The following is an 18,716-nucleotide window of genomic DNA, read 5'->3' as shown; positions in this document are numbered from 1 at the left end:
GGAAAATTTTTTGAAGAAACAGGTGGCAACCCTGTATACATTAAAGTTTAAGTACAAAAGTTATAAAACTATGAAATACAGTGCTAAATATATAAGAGCCTAATTATTAAAATATGTTTTATTCAATGATTGTCATCTTAAGCTTATGCCGTTTCACCTAGAAGGATCTTCAGAGCTTTTTAAGTGACAATATGATACTAAGCATATAAATATCTAATAAGATAAAGTAATGAGAATATAATTAATTAAGGGCATAGGGGGGGGTAAACACCCTTTTTTGGTTTTTGATCTTATTTTATATAGATTTTACTAAGCTACAAGATGCTTTTTACAGATTTAAAAAATTCAGAATATTTTTTGAGATATAGCTGGTCAAAGTCGGAGGCAACAATAGGTTTCTAATGGGAGGCGCAAACTAAAACGGCAAATAACTAGAAATAACTAAAAATCTATCTTCTCCTACGTTTTTTGAGATAACTACCTCAAATTTTTAGAAAATGTTCCTTGCAATATTTAGAAAATTCTGTCAGAACAGAATTTAAAAAAATTAAAAAATAAAAATTTTATAACAAAAAAACAAAAAAAAAAACTGTTTTTTTGTTTATCTTTTATATAAAATTTTTATTTTTCAATCTTTTAAAAATTCCTTGCGACAGAATTTTCTAAATATACCAAGGAACATTTCCTGAAAATTTGAGGTAGTTATCTCAAAAAACGTAGGAGAAGATAGATTTTTAGTGAAATAGTCTATTTTTGCTGTTTTAGTTTGCGCCTCCCATAAGGAACCTATTGTTGGCTCCGACTTTGACAGGCTATATTTCAAAAACTGTTTTGAATTTTTTTAATCTGTAAAAAGCATTTTGTAGCTTAGTAAAAACTATATAAAATAAGATCAAAAACCAAAAAAGGGTGTTTACCCCCCCCCCCTATGCCCTTAATTAGTGATCTATTAGTAATTGTTTTTACGCGCTTAGGCAAATACAAGGAAAGTTAATTTATTAATTATAAATTGAATCTAAGCAAAAACACTATTCAAATAAAATAAAATATACTTATAAATAAATTGATAGTAATAAATAATTCAATCGATTAAACTTAAAATTAGGACAGTAAATAAAATGAAAATAAATATAGAAATTAATAATAAAAATAACTAGATCTAAAGTGGGGGAATATCAAAGTTAGTTCTTTTCTTACATTAAGTGCTTTATCTCTGTCCCCTTTGGCAATGGAAAATCTTTCTAGATTGCATATAGAACAAATATCTGTTTTTCTGGCCACTGAGCAGTTTATTTTAAATGATATTTGCCATTCCATTTCAGAGAATTCAATATTATTTGATGTGGTAAATTTAGCCAGGGCTGTTGATTGTAATTTCATTTCAGTTTAAACAGTATAATTAACAGTTTAAGGAGAATTTTTAGCGATATTAAAAACTCATCCCTTTTTAAATTTTTAAAGTTTTTCTGGAACACTAGTCCTTAACTAACTTAAGAACTAGATACCTAAAGGAATTTAGGCCAAGACCTGTTCTATTTCTTTCAAATACACAACTATTGTTTTTATTTGTATCAACTCAATTTGTCATCTAAAACCACACCTAGATATTTAATATTTTTATTCAAAGTACTCAAATAAATTCAATGAAAAAGATATAATAGATATCTAAAAAATAGTGAATTTAGTGTTAAGGTAAATGATTGTTTAATTGAGCAGAATAGAAATATTAAATATCTAGGAGTGGTTTAATATGACAAATTTCAAGTAATTTTAAAGTAGTTAGTTTCTTGTAATTTATTTTTAAGACAAGTTTTATTTTCATTTTTGTAGCTAGATTATTTTAGTTTTAATTTAATCTAACAAATTTTATTAGTACATCATGGTTCTTTAGTATAAGCGTATAGTTAATGTTTACACTTGATTACTACGTCATTTTGTATTTAAAAATTTAAACTACTGTATAGTTTTATTTCAATTTAAGTACAGTTTAATTTAGCAATATACAATTTTTGACAGGACATACTTCAAAAATACTCAAATAAGTAAAAAAATAAAAAATGTGTTTTCTTATATTTTTTAAATAAGTTATGCATCGGAAAATTATCTATTAGAGTTGCCATACACTTATGATACTCGGAATATTTTAAAGTTTTTTAAAATCTCAGGTCAACTCAGGATATTTTAATTTTTTTTAAGCTCAGGTGGACTCAGGAAAGTTATTTTTTTTTAATAAAAACTTTAGATAGTTTAAAATTAAAAAAAAATTTCAAGATTTTTTTTAATATATATTGAATGAGATTTATTTGGTATAGTTGTAATATTTTGCTTTTTCATAACTAGTTTTGTTAAAAAACTTGATTTTTATTAGTTTTGAAAACTAACAAATTTTTTTGAAAAAACTCCGGATGACTTAAGGACAGTTTAAGATCTATCAGGACAGCTTTTTTCATCCAAATATTGGCAACTCTGATCTAATCAACAGGAAAGTTTTTTTGAGGAATATTAAAGAACAATCTATTTTTACACAGCCTTCTATCAATTTTCTTAATCTCTTTATTTATATCAACATTCACAAATTCAAAATCACAATGTTTATAAATCAAGCAAACATCATCTGCAAACAACTTAAATTTAATATTTGTAGCTAAAAGTATGCTATTTATATATAAAAAACAACAATAGCCCAAAACAAGAATCCTGAGGTATTCAAGCATTCATAATTTCATGATTAGATACCAGATTATTTATAACAGTAGATTCACTTAGAAAAATAAACTTCAATTTAATTTATCTTTGACCATTTTTATGTTTATAACCTTTTAGTTTTTATACTAAGTTTTATGATTAATTATATTTAAAACCCATGTAAAATCTAAAAACACTAAACTTTTCACCTTTTTTTTACCAGCCTCAATTAATTTCTCAAAAATATTATTTACAGCTAAGTAAGTCGTCATAAACCTATATATTTTACAGTCCAGTAAATTGTTTAATAGAAAATAATTAGTCTCTCACACACAAATGACTCAAAATTTTTAGAAAATGAAGATATGAATGAAATAGGCCTACCATTGTTTAAATAATTATTTTTACCATTTTTAACTAAAAAATTTAAACAGAAGTCATTCATTTAAAAACAGTTTATTAATCAATTTTGTTTAGAGCATCCTCCGAATAATCTTGCTCAAAACTGATAATATTATAGTGTAAATTTAGTTATAAACAACAATTTTGAAATGTCTAGCTAAAAGTAGTTACATCATAAAGTATAAAAGTCTATTTAAAAGTTTAAATTAGAATTGAGTTATACTTTGCTGATTTTAAGTAATTTATAAGACAAAATTGCTAAAACAAAATAATTTAAGATAGTAGACATTTTTTTTATCAAAACTAAATAAAAAGCACATTTCATGTTACAACAAAAAATGACAACAATAATACTAAAAACCGCTATTTATAAAGTTTTAAATTGTAAAGATCTCTTTGTTTGCAAATTTTTGGCTCGTGAATTCTAATAAACAAAGATTCTAGAACTGAGAGATGGTAGGCAGTTTTCACCACAAACAGTGCTGTTGAGGAGGTGCTCATGATCAGATGACTGTTCATCTTTATAAATTTATAAATACCGTTTTTATAAATTAAAACCACCTAAGCATGTTTAAGAGATTCAGGAAACACACCACATTCAACACATTTATTATACAAATTAGAAAGTTTTGCAGAAATTATTTTTGCATTCAGTTTCACAAACCAAATAAGAAAGACTCCTTAAACACTGTTTTAACAGAATCCAAATAAAATTCATCAAAATCACAAGCAATATAAGTTCTATTTTTATAAGTTATCAGCAAAAGACAAAAAATGTAAATTGTTACTTAACCAATATATTTTTGTTCTTAACAAAATTTCTGTGCACATCAAACACATCATTGATTTTAGAATTCAAGGTAGGCTTAGTAGGAATAATATTATTAATTATTTCTAACAACATTTTAATGTTTGTTTTTGTTTACAACCTGTTTAAAATAAAGTCTTTTTATAGTAATTGGTTTAGATGCTAAACGTCTATTATATACAATATTTTTTTACTAATTAAAATTTATTTTGAATAGTTTGGTTTTGGTACTGGTTTTAACTAAAAAGTTTAAACATAAGTCACTCATTTTTAAAAGTTTCATTAATTAGTTTCGTTTAGCTCTTCATCAGAATAAACTTGCTAAAAACTGATACTAATATAGTGCAAATTTAGTTATAAACAGTAATTTTGAAATACATTGCTAAAAATTGTTACGTCATAAAGCATAAAAGTATGTTTAAAATGATTAAATTATAGTTGAATTATACTTGGCTGACTTGTTGTTTGTTAAAAAGATATTTGTAAAAAATAAAACTGTTAAAACAAAAAACATTTAAGATAGTAGTAATTTTACCTGAAACAAAATTAAATAAAAAGTACATTACAAAAATACAACAATAAACAACAACAATAATACTAAAACACGCTATGTTTGCAATGTTTCAGCTCACAAGTTCTAATAAACAAAGATTCTAGAAGTGAGAGATGGTAAGAGTTTCTTGCTCTAGATAGAATTTTGAACCTACTATCTAGGTAGTTCTCAGCACAAACAGGGTTGTTGAGGAGGTGCTCTTGGATAGAGGAGTGTTCACCTTTTGGCTTAACGTCGTCATTAAAAAATAAGCCTTTTTAGCTTTTTTGTGACATGCTGCTCTTGCCTGACGTGGAAACTTTGAGATGTTTGACCTACGTAGTCATTTCCGCAATGACATTTAAATATGTATACTACATTACTTAAATCATGGATAAGTGTGGCATCTTTCACAATTCCATTAAGCAGGCGGTTGGTGTTGTACACAATACGTAGCAAAATGCTATTAAAGGTGGATTTTACAGCTAATGAAGCTTGCTTAGCCAGTCTTATTGAGTTTTCACCCATAAAAGAAGAGCAGAGGTATACTGGGCAAGGATGTGGGCCGAAAGAGGGTAAGTAGTTCATTTTGGACTGAGTTGCCTTAATTGTCTTCTGGATGACTGTTTTGGGGTAACCTAATGAGAGAAAAATGTTGTAAATGCTGTCAAGTTCTAAATTGAAGCAGTTGGCCACGCAAATTTTAATAGTTCTGTTGGTTATGCATTGTATGATCTTCAACTTTTTTTGTTGAAGCAAAACAAATTCCAAGAAATGTAGTGTGGACTAAAGTTTTCTTTTCTGTACACAGAAGTAGAAAAGGTGTTTCTAGTAATGTTAATGTCTAAAAAGTGAATTTTACCGGATACTTCTTCTTTGACGGTAAAAACTATGCATTTGTGCATCTTATTTTACAAAGTAAAAAAGTTGAAGAACTAAACAAAATTATTAAACCTTTTAAAAATGAGTGACTTATGTTTAACTTTTTAGTCAAAATTTATTTGCTTTAAATAACAGCTAATATAGCATAACAGTATTTTTTAAATATTTTAATGCTTGTAATTTTTATACTTTTTTGCTGAAACTAAACAAGAAAAATTTTACTTAATAAGTTATGAAAAAGTTTTCTAAGAAACCAGTGGCCTATTAATTGTGATATTTTTTCTAAATAAGCGTTTAATTTTTATAGGCTTGGTTTTTTGTGAGAATTAATCATACTATAAACTGAGTAGAATGTTTTATTTCAGCTATTATTTTACCATTATATTTTTACTGGTTAATTTCTTTTCCTATTCTATTTTTGTGAGTCAGTAAAACTTATCTTATTATTAGTTTGAGTCAGTATCTACAAAAGGCATATCTAAAAAATTATTAAATTGAAAATTAAAAATTTGTCAAACTGATAAATATTTAAACATAACTAAATTAATAGGCAAGCTTAGGGAAAACTTCGGTCTTAGCTGAAGCTTGTCAGGCTATAATCCCTAAGTTTTACGTACCAACCCTGAGCATAATGGCTGATAATTTAGATTTTATTTTAAGTTAAATTATTGCTAAGCAGTATATATTTTAAATTTATAAGTATTTTCAACCTATCTGAATATCTTAACCAAATGAATATTTATGATAAGTAAGTTGCATACTTTTGGTTGTCACAAAAAAAAGTTCATTTAATTTTATGTATTAACTTGAGGTACATTATAATGAATTCGTTTAAAACTTTGAACAAATGTTTTGTATGATTAAAAATGAATACACTTACAACTGCATCAATGTTTAATAATTTTATTTAAGACTTTCAATTCTAGATTTTTTAACCCAGTTAAAAAACATTTATTCCTTTATTGACAGCAGTTAATTGCAGTTTAACTTTGGTAGCAATTATCACAGTGCTGGGTTGTGGTTGTATTTTTTAGTTATAGTACCCGATTCTACTTTTTTGAAAAGCAGTTTGACTGCAAGTTTTAAGGTTCCTATTACACTAAATTTCCTTATAATGAAAAATTAGTAATAGAAAATTGATTACAAACTTCACTACACGACCATCAACAACAGTATCAAAGACAACCCATTACCGGTTTTCTGCTTATTAGGACTCATCAGGCAGGCATAATTGTAAGAAACCGCTCTTGAGGTCTAAACCAAACAGGCCTAAGTGCATATACACTAAAGCCACTGTTCATGGGTAAAGTCCAAAAAATAAGTTATTGCAAATTTAAAGTGAAGTTATTTGGATAAAATTTATAAAGCATAAAAAAAGACATTTGATTTCTTTGGACTAAAATTAGTTTGCTTAGTGCTGGGTAATTTTTACTAATAGATATAATTGTTTAGGATTTAAACTTTTTTATGTTGAATATTGTTTAATAATATGAGTTTGATAGCAAAACAAAGAGTTCTGAAAGAAAATGAATCTAAAGGTTATACAATTTTTTTTAGTTTAAATTAGAATACAACACTTAGTTTGATTTAAAAGTTTCATCAGTTATCAAAATTAAAATTCAAGTAAAACTTCTAGTTTACACATAAATTAACAGTCTGCTTAAAAATAAACTATTTTTAGAACTTTTAATGAGTGTTTTGAAACATATAAAAAAATATTTCAGACATAAACTGATAAAATGTAATGTTACTTTTTAAATAAATTCTTAACTTTGAATACTGTTTGAATACTGTTTTAGAAAAAACTAAAGCCCAGCTTTAACTTAAAATAAACTATAAGTGAGTAAATGGTATACATTTTTATATGCTGTTAAAGTTTTGTAGTAAAAGTTTGTTATTAAGAAACTTAACTTATTTTGGTTTATTATATTTTTTGTTCAAGCCTTCTAAAAAATAAAAAAAAATAAAAAAATTTCCTTATTTAAAAATTAAAATTCCTAACTAAAATTTTGTTAAGGAGGGGGGGGCACCTTGAATTTTACAAATTGATCTTTTTTTTATAGAGTTTTATCTGAGCTATGAGTCAGTTTAAACCGCTTAAAATAATTCAAAGTAATTTTTGAGATATAAGCTATCAAAGTCGGTGACCTAAATAGATTCCTAATGGAAGTTGCAAACCAAAAAAGTGAAAAAGACTTATATTAAAAATCTATCTTCTCCTTCATTTTTTAATCAGTTCTCACAGAAAGTCCATTGCTAAAATTAAAAAAGATTTAATGCAGAAATTTTTTTCATTTAGAAAAAAAAAATTATATAAAAATAACCACCTATTTCTTTTGTTTTTATATTTAAAATATTTATTTTTTAATATATTTAAAATCTTAGCATTAAAAGTCTTTTAAACTATAAAAGGAATATTTCCTGAAAGTTTGAGGTCTCTAACCCAAGAATGAAGGAGAAGATAGATTTTTAGTGATTTTTTAAATTTCTGAAAAAATTAACCCTAAAAAGTTTTTTGGTCCATACGCTTGCATCGGAAACTTTTTACATAAATTATTATATCTCAAAAATTAAATAAGAATTTAAATTTTATAAAAACTGGCTTGAAGTTTGTACTTTAAGCTTTCATATAAGAGCCAATGTTATTTGGTGAGAACCCTGTTATAAGATAATTATGTTTGAAACACACATGTATAACTTTGCCTAAAATGTGAAAGTTTATAGGTATTGATTATATTTAAAGAACCAGCAGATCTTTGAAATGTGTTGCCTACTACTTAGTAGATGCTTTTTTATTCTCAAATGCTAATACCAGATGCTTAAAATTGCATGCTTTCCCTCCAGTGACCAATGTTACTTCTGGCGTGATGAAGTATATTTAATTGAATTTATGTTTTTTAGTACCATGCACCTTTTGAAATGTTGACAAAATCTGACTATCTATTGTTTATGCTTTGTTTATATAGTTGAAAGTATTTTGTTACCTGTAGATGAAATAATAATGATTAAGGTGTCATAGTTGCTAAATCATAGTAATGTGCAATACAGTAGCCAAAAAGTTCTTTGTACACCAGGTCTTTAGACCAAGTATTTTGACCCTTTTTTGTCGTCCAATAAACTATAAAAAATTAAATAAATGAAGATATATTTTTAGTACTAGTTTTTTATTTCATATGGTACTTTCTACTTTGGTTATTTCTGACACCCCTTGAAGCAGTTTCTTATAGAAAAATTGATATTTTAAAAATATTAAAACTGTGTCTGATAGATTTTAAACCTTCTAAAAAAATTAGACTTTATGTTATATTGTACTTTAAAAAGCTTTGATACCATATGGCTTTAAAGTAAAAAATACATATGTTTGAGAATGTTATTGATTTAAAAAATATCTATGATTTTTGATATAAACTATTTATGTTAGTAATAAAACTAATTTAAGCACACTTGAATTAATTTATATTTTATAGTAATGTGTCAGTTAAAAGTTATTTTTTACTGAATAAGTATTTGAAAAATAAAAAAACAAATTAATTTAACAGACCATATTTTTTGACTTAAAAGTGTTAATGACTTAAGGCTGAATAACTTGAGAAATGTTAAATGAGAATTTCAATCCAAATATCATTCCTGATGAGCAGCTTGTGTAAGTAGTTGTAAATTGATATCATTTCTAAATGGTTGTAAAACTTTATAGGTAATTGTAATACTGTACAAATTAGATTTATTTTATTGTCAAATAGGTATATGAAGTGTCTTATTCGGTTTTTTCCTAAATACCTTAGCTTATGGTTATTGCTAAAAATAATGGGAAAATGTAGATTTAAAGGTAAAATTAGTAAATTTATAACACTATTTTTAGCTTTTGTACATAATTTATTTTTTCTTAATAATCTGACTAAAACATGTGAATATTTTTTTAAAACTAAATTTGTGAAATATAACTCTGAAAAAATAAAAAATAACTAAAAGTAGTTGTATTTTATTGAAAAAAATATTATTTAATAGTTTTAAATCGAATACACCAATTTAAACTGTAAAATAATGATGCTAATTTGCTGTGATAGTCTTTATTTAAACAGAATCATTTGTCTGAATTTTAATTAAATTAACTATAGAAAAAAGTTTAACCAACACAAAAATGTATTTTCTTAAGACTAACCAAACTTCTCTATTAATTTTTTAGTTGTTTTAAAAGCTGACTTGGAAAAATTATTTGTTTTAAAGCACATGTTTAGCAGCATCTAACTAATATACAAAAATTTAACTTTATTCTAGATTAAAAAAAAAGTTTTAGTATAAATAATGTTATAGATTTTTTTATATATCTTTTAAATTAATTATTTTCATAAAAAAAAAAAGTAAATTCTTATATTTCTTTAAACTCTTAACAGCCATAATTATGGAGAAAGTTTAGAAGATATTGATGGAAGACCAGCATTACCAATTATTAAGCAGGTTAATAAGTTTTTAAACTAACTTTATAAAAAAAAAAGCAATAATCTTAGTAATAAATTAAACAACTAAAGCTCTTTAGTAATTAATCTTAATCATTAGAACATAACGATAATATGGTCCTTAGATAAAATCTGAACAGATAATATATCTGAAAGTTTTAGAATTTTTACTGAAATAATTTAAAATTAGACCAATTTTGCAGTCTATGATTTTTGAAATAAATTATAGAAGTGAGTAAATTTTAGAAATTAAGGGCATAGGGGGGTTACCTTGAATTTTACAAGTTGATCTTTTTTTTAGAGTTTTATCTTAGCTATCAGAAATTTTTAACCGCTTGAAAAAATTCAAAGTAATTTTTGAAATATGAGCTATCAAAGTCGGTGATCTCCCTAGGTTCCTAATGGAAGGCGCAAACTAAAAACGTGAAAAAAGACCATTTCATTACAAATCTATCTCCTCCTTCATTTTTAATCAATCATCTTAAATTTTTGCAGAAAGTATGTTATTAAAATTTAAAAAGATTGAATGCAGGAGTTTTTTAATTTTAAAAAATTAAATTTTTATTAGTAAAAAGCTACCTTTTTATTTATAAAAAACTACTTTTTTTTGTTTTATTAATCAAAAATTTTTATTTTTTAACAAATTAAAAATTCTAACATTCAAATACTTTTAAATATAAAAAGAATATTTCCTGAAAGTTTTAGGTCTCTAGTTCAAAAAATAGAGGAGTAGATAGATTTTTGGTGATTTAAATTTTTTTTGAGAAATCTGACTTCAAAAAATTTGTGGTTCATATGTTTGTATCGGAAACTTTTAATAAAAATTTCAATATCTCAAAAGTTAAATATTTTTTTATAATTCTACAAAAACTGGCTTGTAGTTTGTACTTAAAGCTTTCATACAATGTTGCTAAAAAATGTTGAACCCCCCTATGCCCTTAATTGTTTAATATATTTAAATGTGTTTTTAATTTTCTTTATTGCATGATCAAAATGTCTTTCTATTACTAGTTTTTAATCCTTACATAATTATTAGTATTAAATCTAATAGTTTATTTGATGGTAATAAACAGTTTTTTATTATTGTAAAAATAATAGTTTTAACAACATTTACATGAACTTTTCATTAAATTCTTATAATTCTCACAATTAATTAAAAAATAAAACTATCTTGTATATAAAATTTTTTTAAACTAATGCAATTTCACTGTCCATATTAGTAGTTAGTTTTCTATAATGTATTTGAGTGAAACAAAGACACTTGTTTTAGGCCATAGGGCGTAAATTACTATTTTTACAACTTATTTTGAAAGATTTAACAAATTGCTTTTTACAGCTTTTTAATATTCTAACTATAATTTTAAATGTAGTGCATTAAAGTCGAGAAGAGTACAATAGAATTCTTATGGGAAGTGAAATGTTTAAAACCTCTGGCCTAATTTCATAAATAAACATTTAATTTTGTTTTTTGCTCATCAAATTTTTATTCTTTTAATTTTTAAGTTTTTTTTTTTACAAAGGGTTTATTTTTAAATACTGCAAGGAATACTTCCCGGAAATTTGAGGTTTAATTTATTTCAATAAACGTAGGAATAGAGAAACTTTGTTTATTTACTGTTTAGTCTCCCCTCCAATAAGGAGCCTATTGTACTCCCTGACTTTAGCTGGCTATATCTCAAAAATTAATTTGAATAATATAAATTTGTGAAAAACTATTTATAGCTTAGTTAAAACTGCGTAATGAGATCAAGTTCTTTAAAAGTGATTCACCCTCTATGGCCTTAATTACACCCACTAAAATATTATCTGTGATTAATTATAACACTTGTACCTTAGTTATTTTATATTCATCCGTCATCCCTTAAGCGTCTTTTTTACAGTTGCGTAACATTTTGAGCTAGCTACGTCCCTGTGAAATACTAGAAGCGTATTTTTGGTGCTTAAGTTTCAGTTATACAAACCTATTGATTTCACCAACTTTGATTCCTTATGTCTTAATATTAATTGCATTTTCTTAAGTGCTTAAGAGTGTCTGATAGCAACTAAGATAAAACTCACAAAATAAGACCAACTAGTAAAAAAAAATTACCACATGACCCTAACTTTTTAAAACTCTTACAGCTAATGATTACGTATAAATAATGTGTTTTAGTTTTGTTTCAAAACTTCTACATTTTCTGTTGTTTTTCAGCTTTTCTTTAACTGTATTACAAAGTTTTTTTTCTAAACTCCAATTTATTTTAAAAGTTGAGAAAAAATAGTAACTTAATTTTTCAAGTTTGTTTTAAGATGACTAGTAAGTTATATTGTCTCACTGTATATTTGTATTAATTGAACTCTAATTTCGAATAGTTTTATGGGGTATATGTACGAATAAGTTTGTTTATTTTATTATTTTTAAGGTTGTTAACATTATTTTTGAATATTAGTCTTAAAATAGTGCACATAAAATATCAAAAATCAAAAAGCCTACACTTATTAAATATTTTAAAATATAAAACTTTTAAATGTTTTTAAAATGTTTTTAAAATAAGGAATTATAGTTGTTTTTATTGAAAACTTAGGATAACTTAAAAAAAGTTTAAATTAGGGTGGTCAAAATAGCTAGAATTCTATAGAACTGCAATTAAACAATTTAGTCAAAAATACCCTGGATAAACCTGTAATTTTGAACAAAATCACTAATAAACCTGGAATATTGTGGATTGTCGCACATTTTCAAATGTAAAATAAGGAAATTTTTATGTAATTAACAATACATATCATACATAATTATTAATTTTCGTATCATTTAAAGTTTTATTTATTACAAAACACTTATAAAGTAGCAGCACAGTATCTTTTCAATATTTCTAAATTAAGATAGCTTTTTACATTATGTTTAATTTAAAACTAAAAATCGATAAAAATACTTGAACCTTCAAAAATCTGGAAAAATTTCTCAAAAACCTTTGGCAACCCTGTTAAATTTAGAACAGTAGTTCTCAAGTTTATTAAATTTATGACATTTAAAGCTTAAAGAAATGATCAACTTAAAAAAAAGTTTTTAATTTTATCACATTTGCTGTTTCATAATTTATGAGTTTGTTTAGCGCTCAATATTAAATGACATACTGTACTTATTTACATATATCGAATTTTCGGATTTCAATATGCATTATAAACTTATTTTTATCAAATTTGTTTAGTATAGTCTTACCTATAATTATGTATCTAATTTTTAGTATTTTTTGTGACAGTACAAAAGAGTAAAATTAGCACGATGTATTATTTATTATGGCTAACATTTTTTAATCCTGTCACCTTTTTTTTGTAAATTTCTCCATACTTAGCATGCATTTTTTTATGTTTAAGAAAAAAATACATAACCAAAAGAAGCACGAGTGCAAAATTTAAACACAATACTTGATCACAGTTGAAAGTATTGTAAGTATGTATATCGTCAACTAGCCGAGCTTAGCTAATAAAAATTATGGTTATTTGTTAAATTTTGTGGATATTTATGCTTGTTTATTAAACTTAACATTTAAAGTTAAAAAAATACTTTTCTTCTTTAATCTAACGTCTTAAATTAAAAAATGATTTCAAAAGCTATATCAACAGTTTAGGAAGTACTAACATGAATAGTTCTATCTCCTTTATAAAAACACTCTGTATATTTATAGCACAAAGTCAGCATACCATATTTTTTATATTTTCTTATCTTTCTAAAGTGTTGTTTTTAGATTTAAATGAAGTTTTTTTTAAAATTCTTTATTTAATAAAATTATAAACATTTACTATTTTAAAATATTTATAAAAGTAACATAATGTTATTAAACATGAAACACTAAAGAATATTAATTTGTTTTATAATGATGCTAATAGTGTTTAAAAGTATGTCAGTTTATTAGCCTCAACGTTTTTAGACTTTGTAAAATGTAAAGTTGATTACATTATACATTGTTAAATGAAATCAAAGTAAGTTTTATTCAAGGTTAATAAGTAGCTTACCGACAATAATAAATAAATGAATTACATATATTTTAATGCAAAAGTACAATATTTGGTTATGGTTTTATTTATATTTACCATTTGTGAATAACTTGAAAAATTACAAAGTTGTAATTTATTTCCACTTGGTGGCACTAACACTTAAGTCTCAGCAAATCATCCAATAACTAATAATATAGTAAAAGTAATTGTGAGGCTATGCTGCATTTGTTACTCGAATTCAAAACTATAAATCCTTGGTATTTCCTCTTACTTTTATGTTACGTTGGGCTTGATTGGTTTTAAGTTCTCATTAGAAAATCAGGTTCTAACCATTAGATAAAAAACTTAACTTAATAAAACGTTATAATTGTTTGATTATTTGTTTATATGTACCATAACATGCTTTTGATATTATTAAATATATTGAAAAGAAAGATATTATAAATGAAATAGTGTATATAGAAGGAAGTTTTTATAGTTAATACTCAATTTAATATTTTTGAATAAGATACAGCTTACGTGAGTGTGTTTTCGTTTTTTTTTTAATAACTACTTGAACAAACGTAATTTGAAAAAACGTTTTAAAAGTTTAGAACAAATTTAAGGTATATTACTAAATTTATCTAAATTATGAAAAATATTTTAAATGTTTCTTAGTTTATCTTAACAAAAACAACGGTGTAAGATACATTAGCCATCATTCTGGCTAATTTATATATTTTTTAAACATAGTCAGTTTTTGTTTTAAATCAAACAGTATGAACTTAATCTTATCTTAAATACTATATTATATTATTTTATAAAAGGTTAGTTAAAAAGTCTCAGTTTATTTTATTTTTTGGTACTATCATTATTTAATAGTTAGTTTGAAAACATTTTACTGCAGTATGTAATAGGAGTTTTATAGTTATTTGAAGTTGTATAAATTTTTAAAATAGTTCAATAAAGTTTTAAATCAGTTCATATAAAATATGTGTTTAAATAGTTGTGCTTTTAAAAAGTTGGTTAATTTACTTGTTACTCACATATTCTTAATACATGTATTTTAAAACACTTCAGTTTTTTACTGTGACAAGATTGTAGCTAATTAAACAGTAGCTAACTCTATTAATGTTTTATGGGCCTAAAATAATATACTGTTAGTGCGACATTTGACAAAAAAGTTACTACTAACCTCCAGATTTTTCCTTTTTTAGTCCTAAAAAGTACTGTTCGATAATAGCCTGCTGGTCTGCTATCCAATAAATAACTTGACTTCGTAAATTACAAAAAACAAAGTTTTCTTGGTCCAGTATGAAAAAATCCATCTTTTTATTTATTCTACGAAAATAAATGAATATTTATTAAATATTTCATTTAAAAATAAGATAGTATGTATTTAAGTTAACACCAAAAAAACCTGGCCGTTGTAAAATATAATAGAAAAACTTTTGTTGACAAACTTTCTATATTGTATAACTTACTAATAATAGTTTGAGGTTAATAAATAAAGGAATAAAACGTTGAATCTTTATCACGAATTGCTATAAAATGATCGGATAGCAGCAGATCAGCTAATGAGATATTAATATTAAGTAAATAAAAAAATGTTTGATTATTACTTAAAAATTCATAAAAATTTGTTACTTGTGTAATATTAAAAACTTCTGTTGAAATATTTAACTGATATTTTAAACAATTTTGAACGTTTATGCAGTTCTAAAGTTTCTGCTTTAATATTGATTAAATAAACGATGTACAAACTTTTAATTTAAAATGTACAGTTAAATAAATATTTTATTAACAATAAAGTGACTGATAAGCTGGTCTATTTTGGAGATTAGTTGTGCATTTTATTCATTAATTGTTTCATAAAAAAACTTATGTTTTATAAAATACAATGTATGTATATATTTCATATTGTAAAGTAATTATGAAAGCAGGGTTGCCAAAAAACCCGGAATCCTGGAAAAACCTGGAATTTAACAATTTAGGCTAAATAAACCTATAAAAACCTGAAACTTGAGAAGTTTTGAAAAAACCTGGAATTTGAACAAAAATCACTAAAAGACGTGGAATTTTCAACAAAATTCACTAAAAAACCTCGAAAAACCTGGAATTCTAAACAACTTTTTCATTTGAAGTAGTAAAATTTAGATTTGACACAAAAAATCTATCATATAGATAAATGTTTTATGTCATCATCAAATTTGTAGTTATCGTTTTGCATAGTGACAAAATATAGTTTAAAATCTAGTGGCATTAAATAAATGTTTGATTAAAATATTTTTGTTTCAATTTAAGTATAAACTATAAATACCTTGTTTGTGGTATCTGCGCTAGTTATTAATTTAATATAAAAATTAAATTGGACTTGTTTTATGAAAAAAAAAGAAAAGAAAAGAGAAATGTTAAATATATTTATCTAGCTAACTTAAATCATTATATTTCAATCAGGGTATTTTACACTATGAAGCACTAATCTTAAATATAAAAGACACTGAGAAAGAAAATAGTGTATGTTTCGATTGGTTTTTAAAACTTGGACATTATCATCTTGTAACAAAAAGCTATCACAAAGGTAATTTTTGATCTATTTTTTAAACTGGAATTTGAATGTTCAAAAAATTTTATAAACTTCACTTTAAAAATAAACTAAAGCAATACATTACCTGAAATTAATTTAAAACTAATGTCTGTTTAGTTGATTGCGAGTAAAATTATTTTATTCTGTCGTATATGTATGCTCTCATAAAAAATTACAAAAAGTTTTAATGTTTTAAGTTGATAGAATTGTAAAAAAAATGTGTTTTACAATATTCAATAATACTTACAGCTTTGAGTGCCTACCAGAAGTACCACCAAGAAGTTAAGCTATACTATAAAGTAAATGAACATTTTTTTTTTGTATCATAATAAAGTTAAGGTAAACAAAGTATCAATATAAATATGTTATTTAATTTTAAAATTATAAATTTGAACATAAACATTAGCTCTATCTAATTATATGCTTTAGTTTAACAACTGATTACTGTCTATGTTTTGCTTCTCTTTTTAATAATGAAATCACACAGAACTCAACTTTTTTGTTTGGATTAGGACTAGTTTATTTTCATTTCAATCGACTTGATTGGTAAGTTCTTGTTTGTTTTATTAGCTAAGTATGCGTTGAATACTATATAATAAAATATTTTTTAAGTTTAAAAGAAAACTTGTATTTACCGTTAATCTATTTATTTTAATAAAGTTTTTGCTTTGTTCTTTTATCCCATTTATAAGTCATATAAGGGCATTTAAAGGTTTATATATATATTTCTTTTATACGTGTTTCAATAATTTTTTTTGAATACTTTAATGATAAGTTTTTATTAAATGAAGCTTATTGTTTGAAAATAAATCACTAAATATTTATATACTTATCTTTTATTGTCCTTCAGAAGTTGGTTAAACATTTTTGCAAATTAAAGAAGTTTTTCAAAATATAAAGTGAAAATTTTATTTATTGAAAAACAACGTAGTAACTAGTTATGTTTAAATAATTCTTACAAAGTAAAGCCGTTTATAATTAATTACAAGGGATTTGGCAGTCAGTTGTTTAAACAATTTTTTTATTCTATTAAATTGAATTATTTTCCAAACAGAATACATATAAGCTTTTTAATATTTGTTGTTTATTTTTAGGGTAGAAAATTAAATTACTAGATCAGCTTTTTAATTTGTTTTTTAAATTAGATAATAGTTCAATCAGTTCAACATGTTAAAAATTCAAACTAGGTAGTAAACCGGATAAGTTAGAAATACGTTTGCAACAATCAGTTGAGCCGGCCGGTGCGCAAAATTTTAAATCTTAACCGCCTACAGCATTCTTGTTTTCTTTTTAATACCAACGCTCACTAAATTTCTCCTACATATAGCAACTCTCTTTTGTCGTTTGTAGTCATTTTCATTGCACAAGTCACGTAGTTTATCCAATGCTTAGCATTGACAAAGTTAAGGAGAACACGTTTCTCATCGACTGTTTTCCGTTTTTCGCGTTGTTGTAAACAATGAGACATATTCTAGTAAACTCTATGATTTTATTTTGATTAAGTACACACTAGCTATACTATTTGATAGTATAGATTCAACTAGATTTTGGTTTGTTCTCTAAATATTTAAGTTTTAAATTTATATTAGATGTATATATGTACTTCGTTCATGAAAAAATTATCAATTAATTATTTTTGTGTGTTAATGAGAGCGTTGTGTAAGTACAATGTATGAAAATTTATTATATGAAAAACATCAATCTTCAATTTGCTTACAACTTACAAGATGCATTAAGAACTTTGACATTTTTCATTTAAAAAATAATAATTCCTAATTCAATGTTTATATATATATATAAATATGTATAGTTTATTGAAATGACGATTTTAAAAATACTGGAACATAGTTTCATAAAGACAACAAAGATTGTCTTTAATCTTTTTTGTCTTTATGAAACATATGTTCAAGTATTTTTAAAATCGTCATTTCAATAAATTATTTAAAAGCCCTTCAACTGGGCTCAGTAGAAGGTGTTCAAGTTTGAATATTAACCTTATTTTATATATATATAAAATATACGAGATTGAAAAAAATAAATAAGATTTATGATTTAATAAAAGAAAAGAAAGGCAGCAACCCTGACTCCATAATCAAAACATGTATTTTAAAAGAACAAAAACCACTAAATAATGACAAAAAATAACAACAAAATAAATCAAAAAACAAGAACAAACAAAGCAAAAATAAGTTAACTTGTACATAAGTTGTTTTTAAAATAGGCTAACTAAAATTATTCAATTTTAGCTGAAACGTCACAATGTGTTTTTTTGTGTAATTCTTTAAAAATCTTACTTTGTTCTTTATTTCGTTCTGAGGAGATGCACAAAGCATTGAAACTAAGTAAACGAATTGAAAAATAGTTGTTTTTTTTATGTTATAAATATATGTATAAATATATATGTATTTATTT

The 18,716-nt window shown here is 24.5% G+C and overlaps 1 protein-coding gene across 1 annotated transcript in view; it reads left to right on the top strand.

The window, feature by feature from the left end:
* Positions 1–8,890: 8,890 nt before the first annotated feature.
* LOC145842567 (histone demethylase UTY-like) overlaps positions 8,891–18,716 on the top strand; it is a 47,510-nt gene continuing 37,684 nt past the window's right edge. Inside the window, exons 1-5 of the mRNA XM_082950029.1 lie at positions 8,891–8,952; positions 9,701–9,764; positions 16,175–16,298; positions 16,554–16,603; positions 16,792–16,850. Of these exons, the coding sequence (XP_082806155.1) occupies positions 8,903–8,952; positions 9,701–9,764; positions 16,175–16,298; positions 16,554–16,603; positions 16,792–16,850 (347 nt within the window). The 5' untranslated portion in view covers positions 8,891–8,902. The remainder of the gene's footprint in view (positions 8,953–9,700; positions 9,765–16,174; positions 16,299–16,553; positions 16,604–16,791; positions 16,851–18,716) is intronic.

Source organism: Thalia democratica, chromosome 8 (assembly GCF_965202585.1).
Source record: "Thalia democratica chromosome 8, ktThaDemo2.hap1.1, whole genome shotgun sequence".
NCBI classification, from domain to species: Eukaryota; Metazoa; Chordata; class Thaliacea; order Salpida; family Salpidae; genus Thalia; species Thalia democratica.
This window is presented reverse-complemented; position numbering and strand designations above follow the sequence as displayed.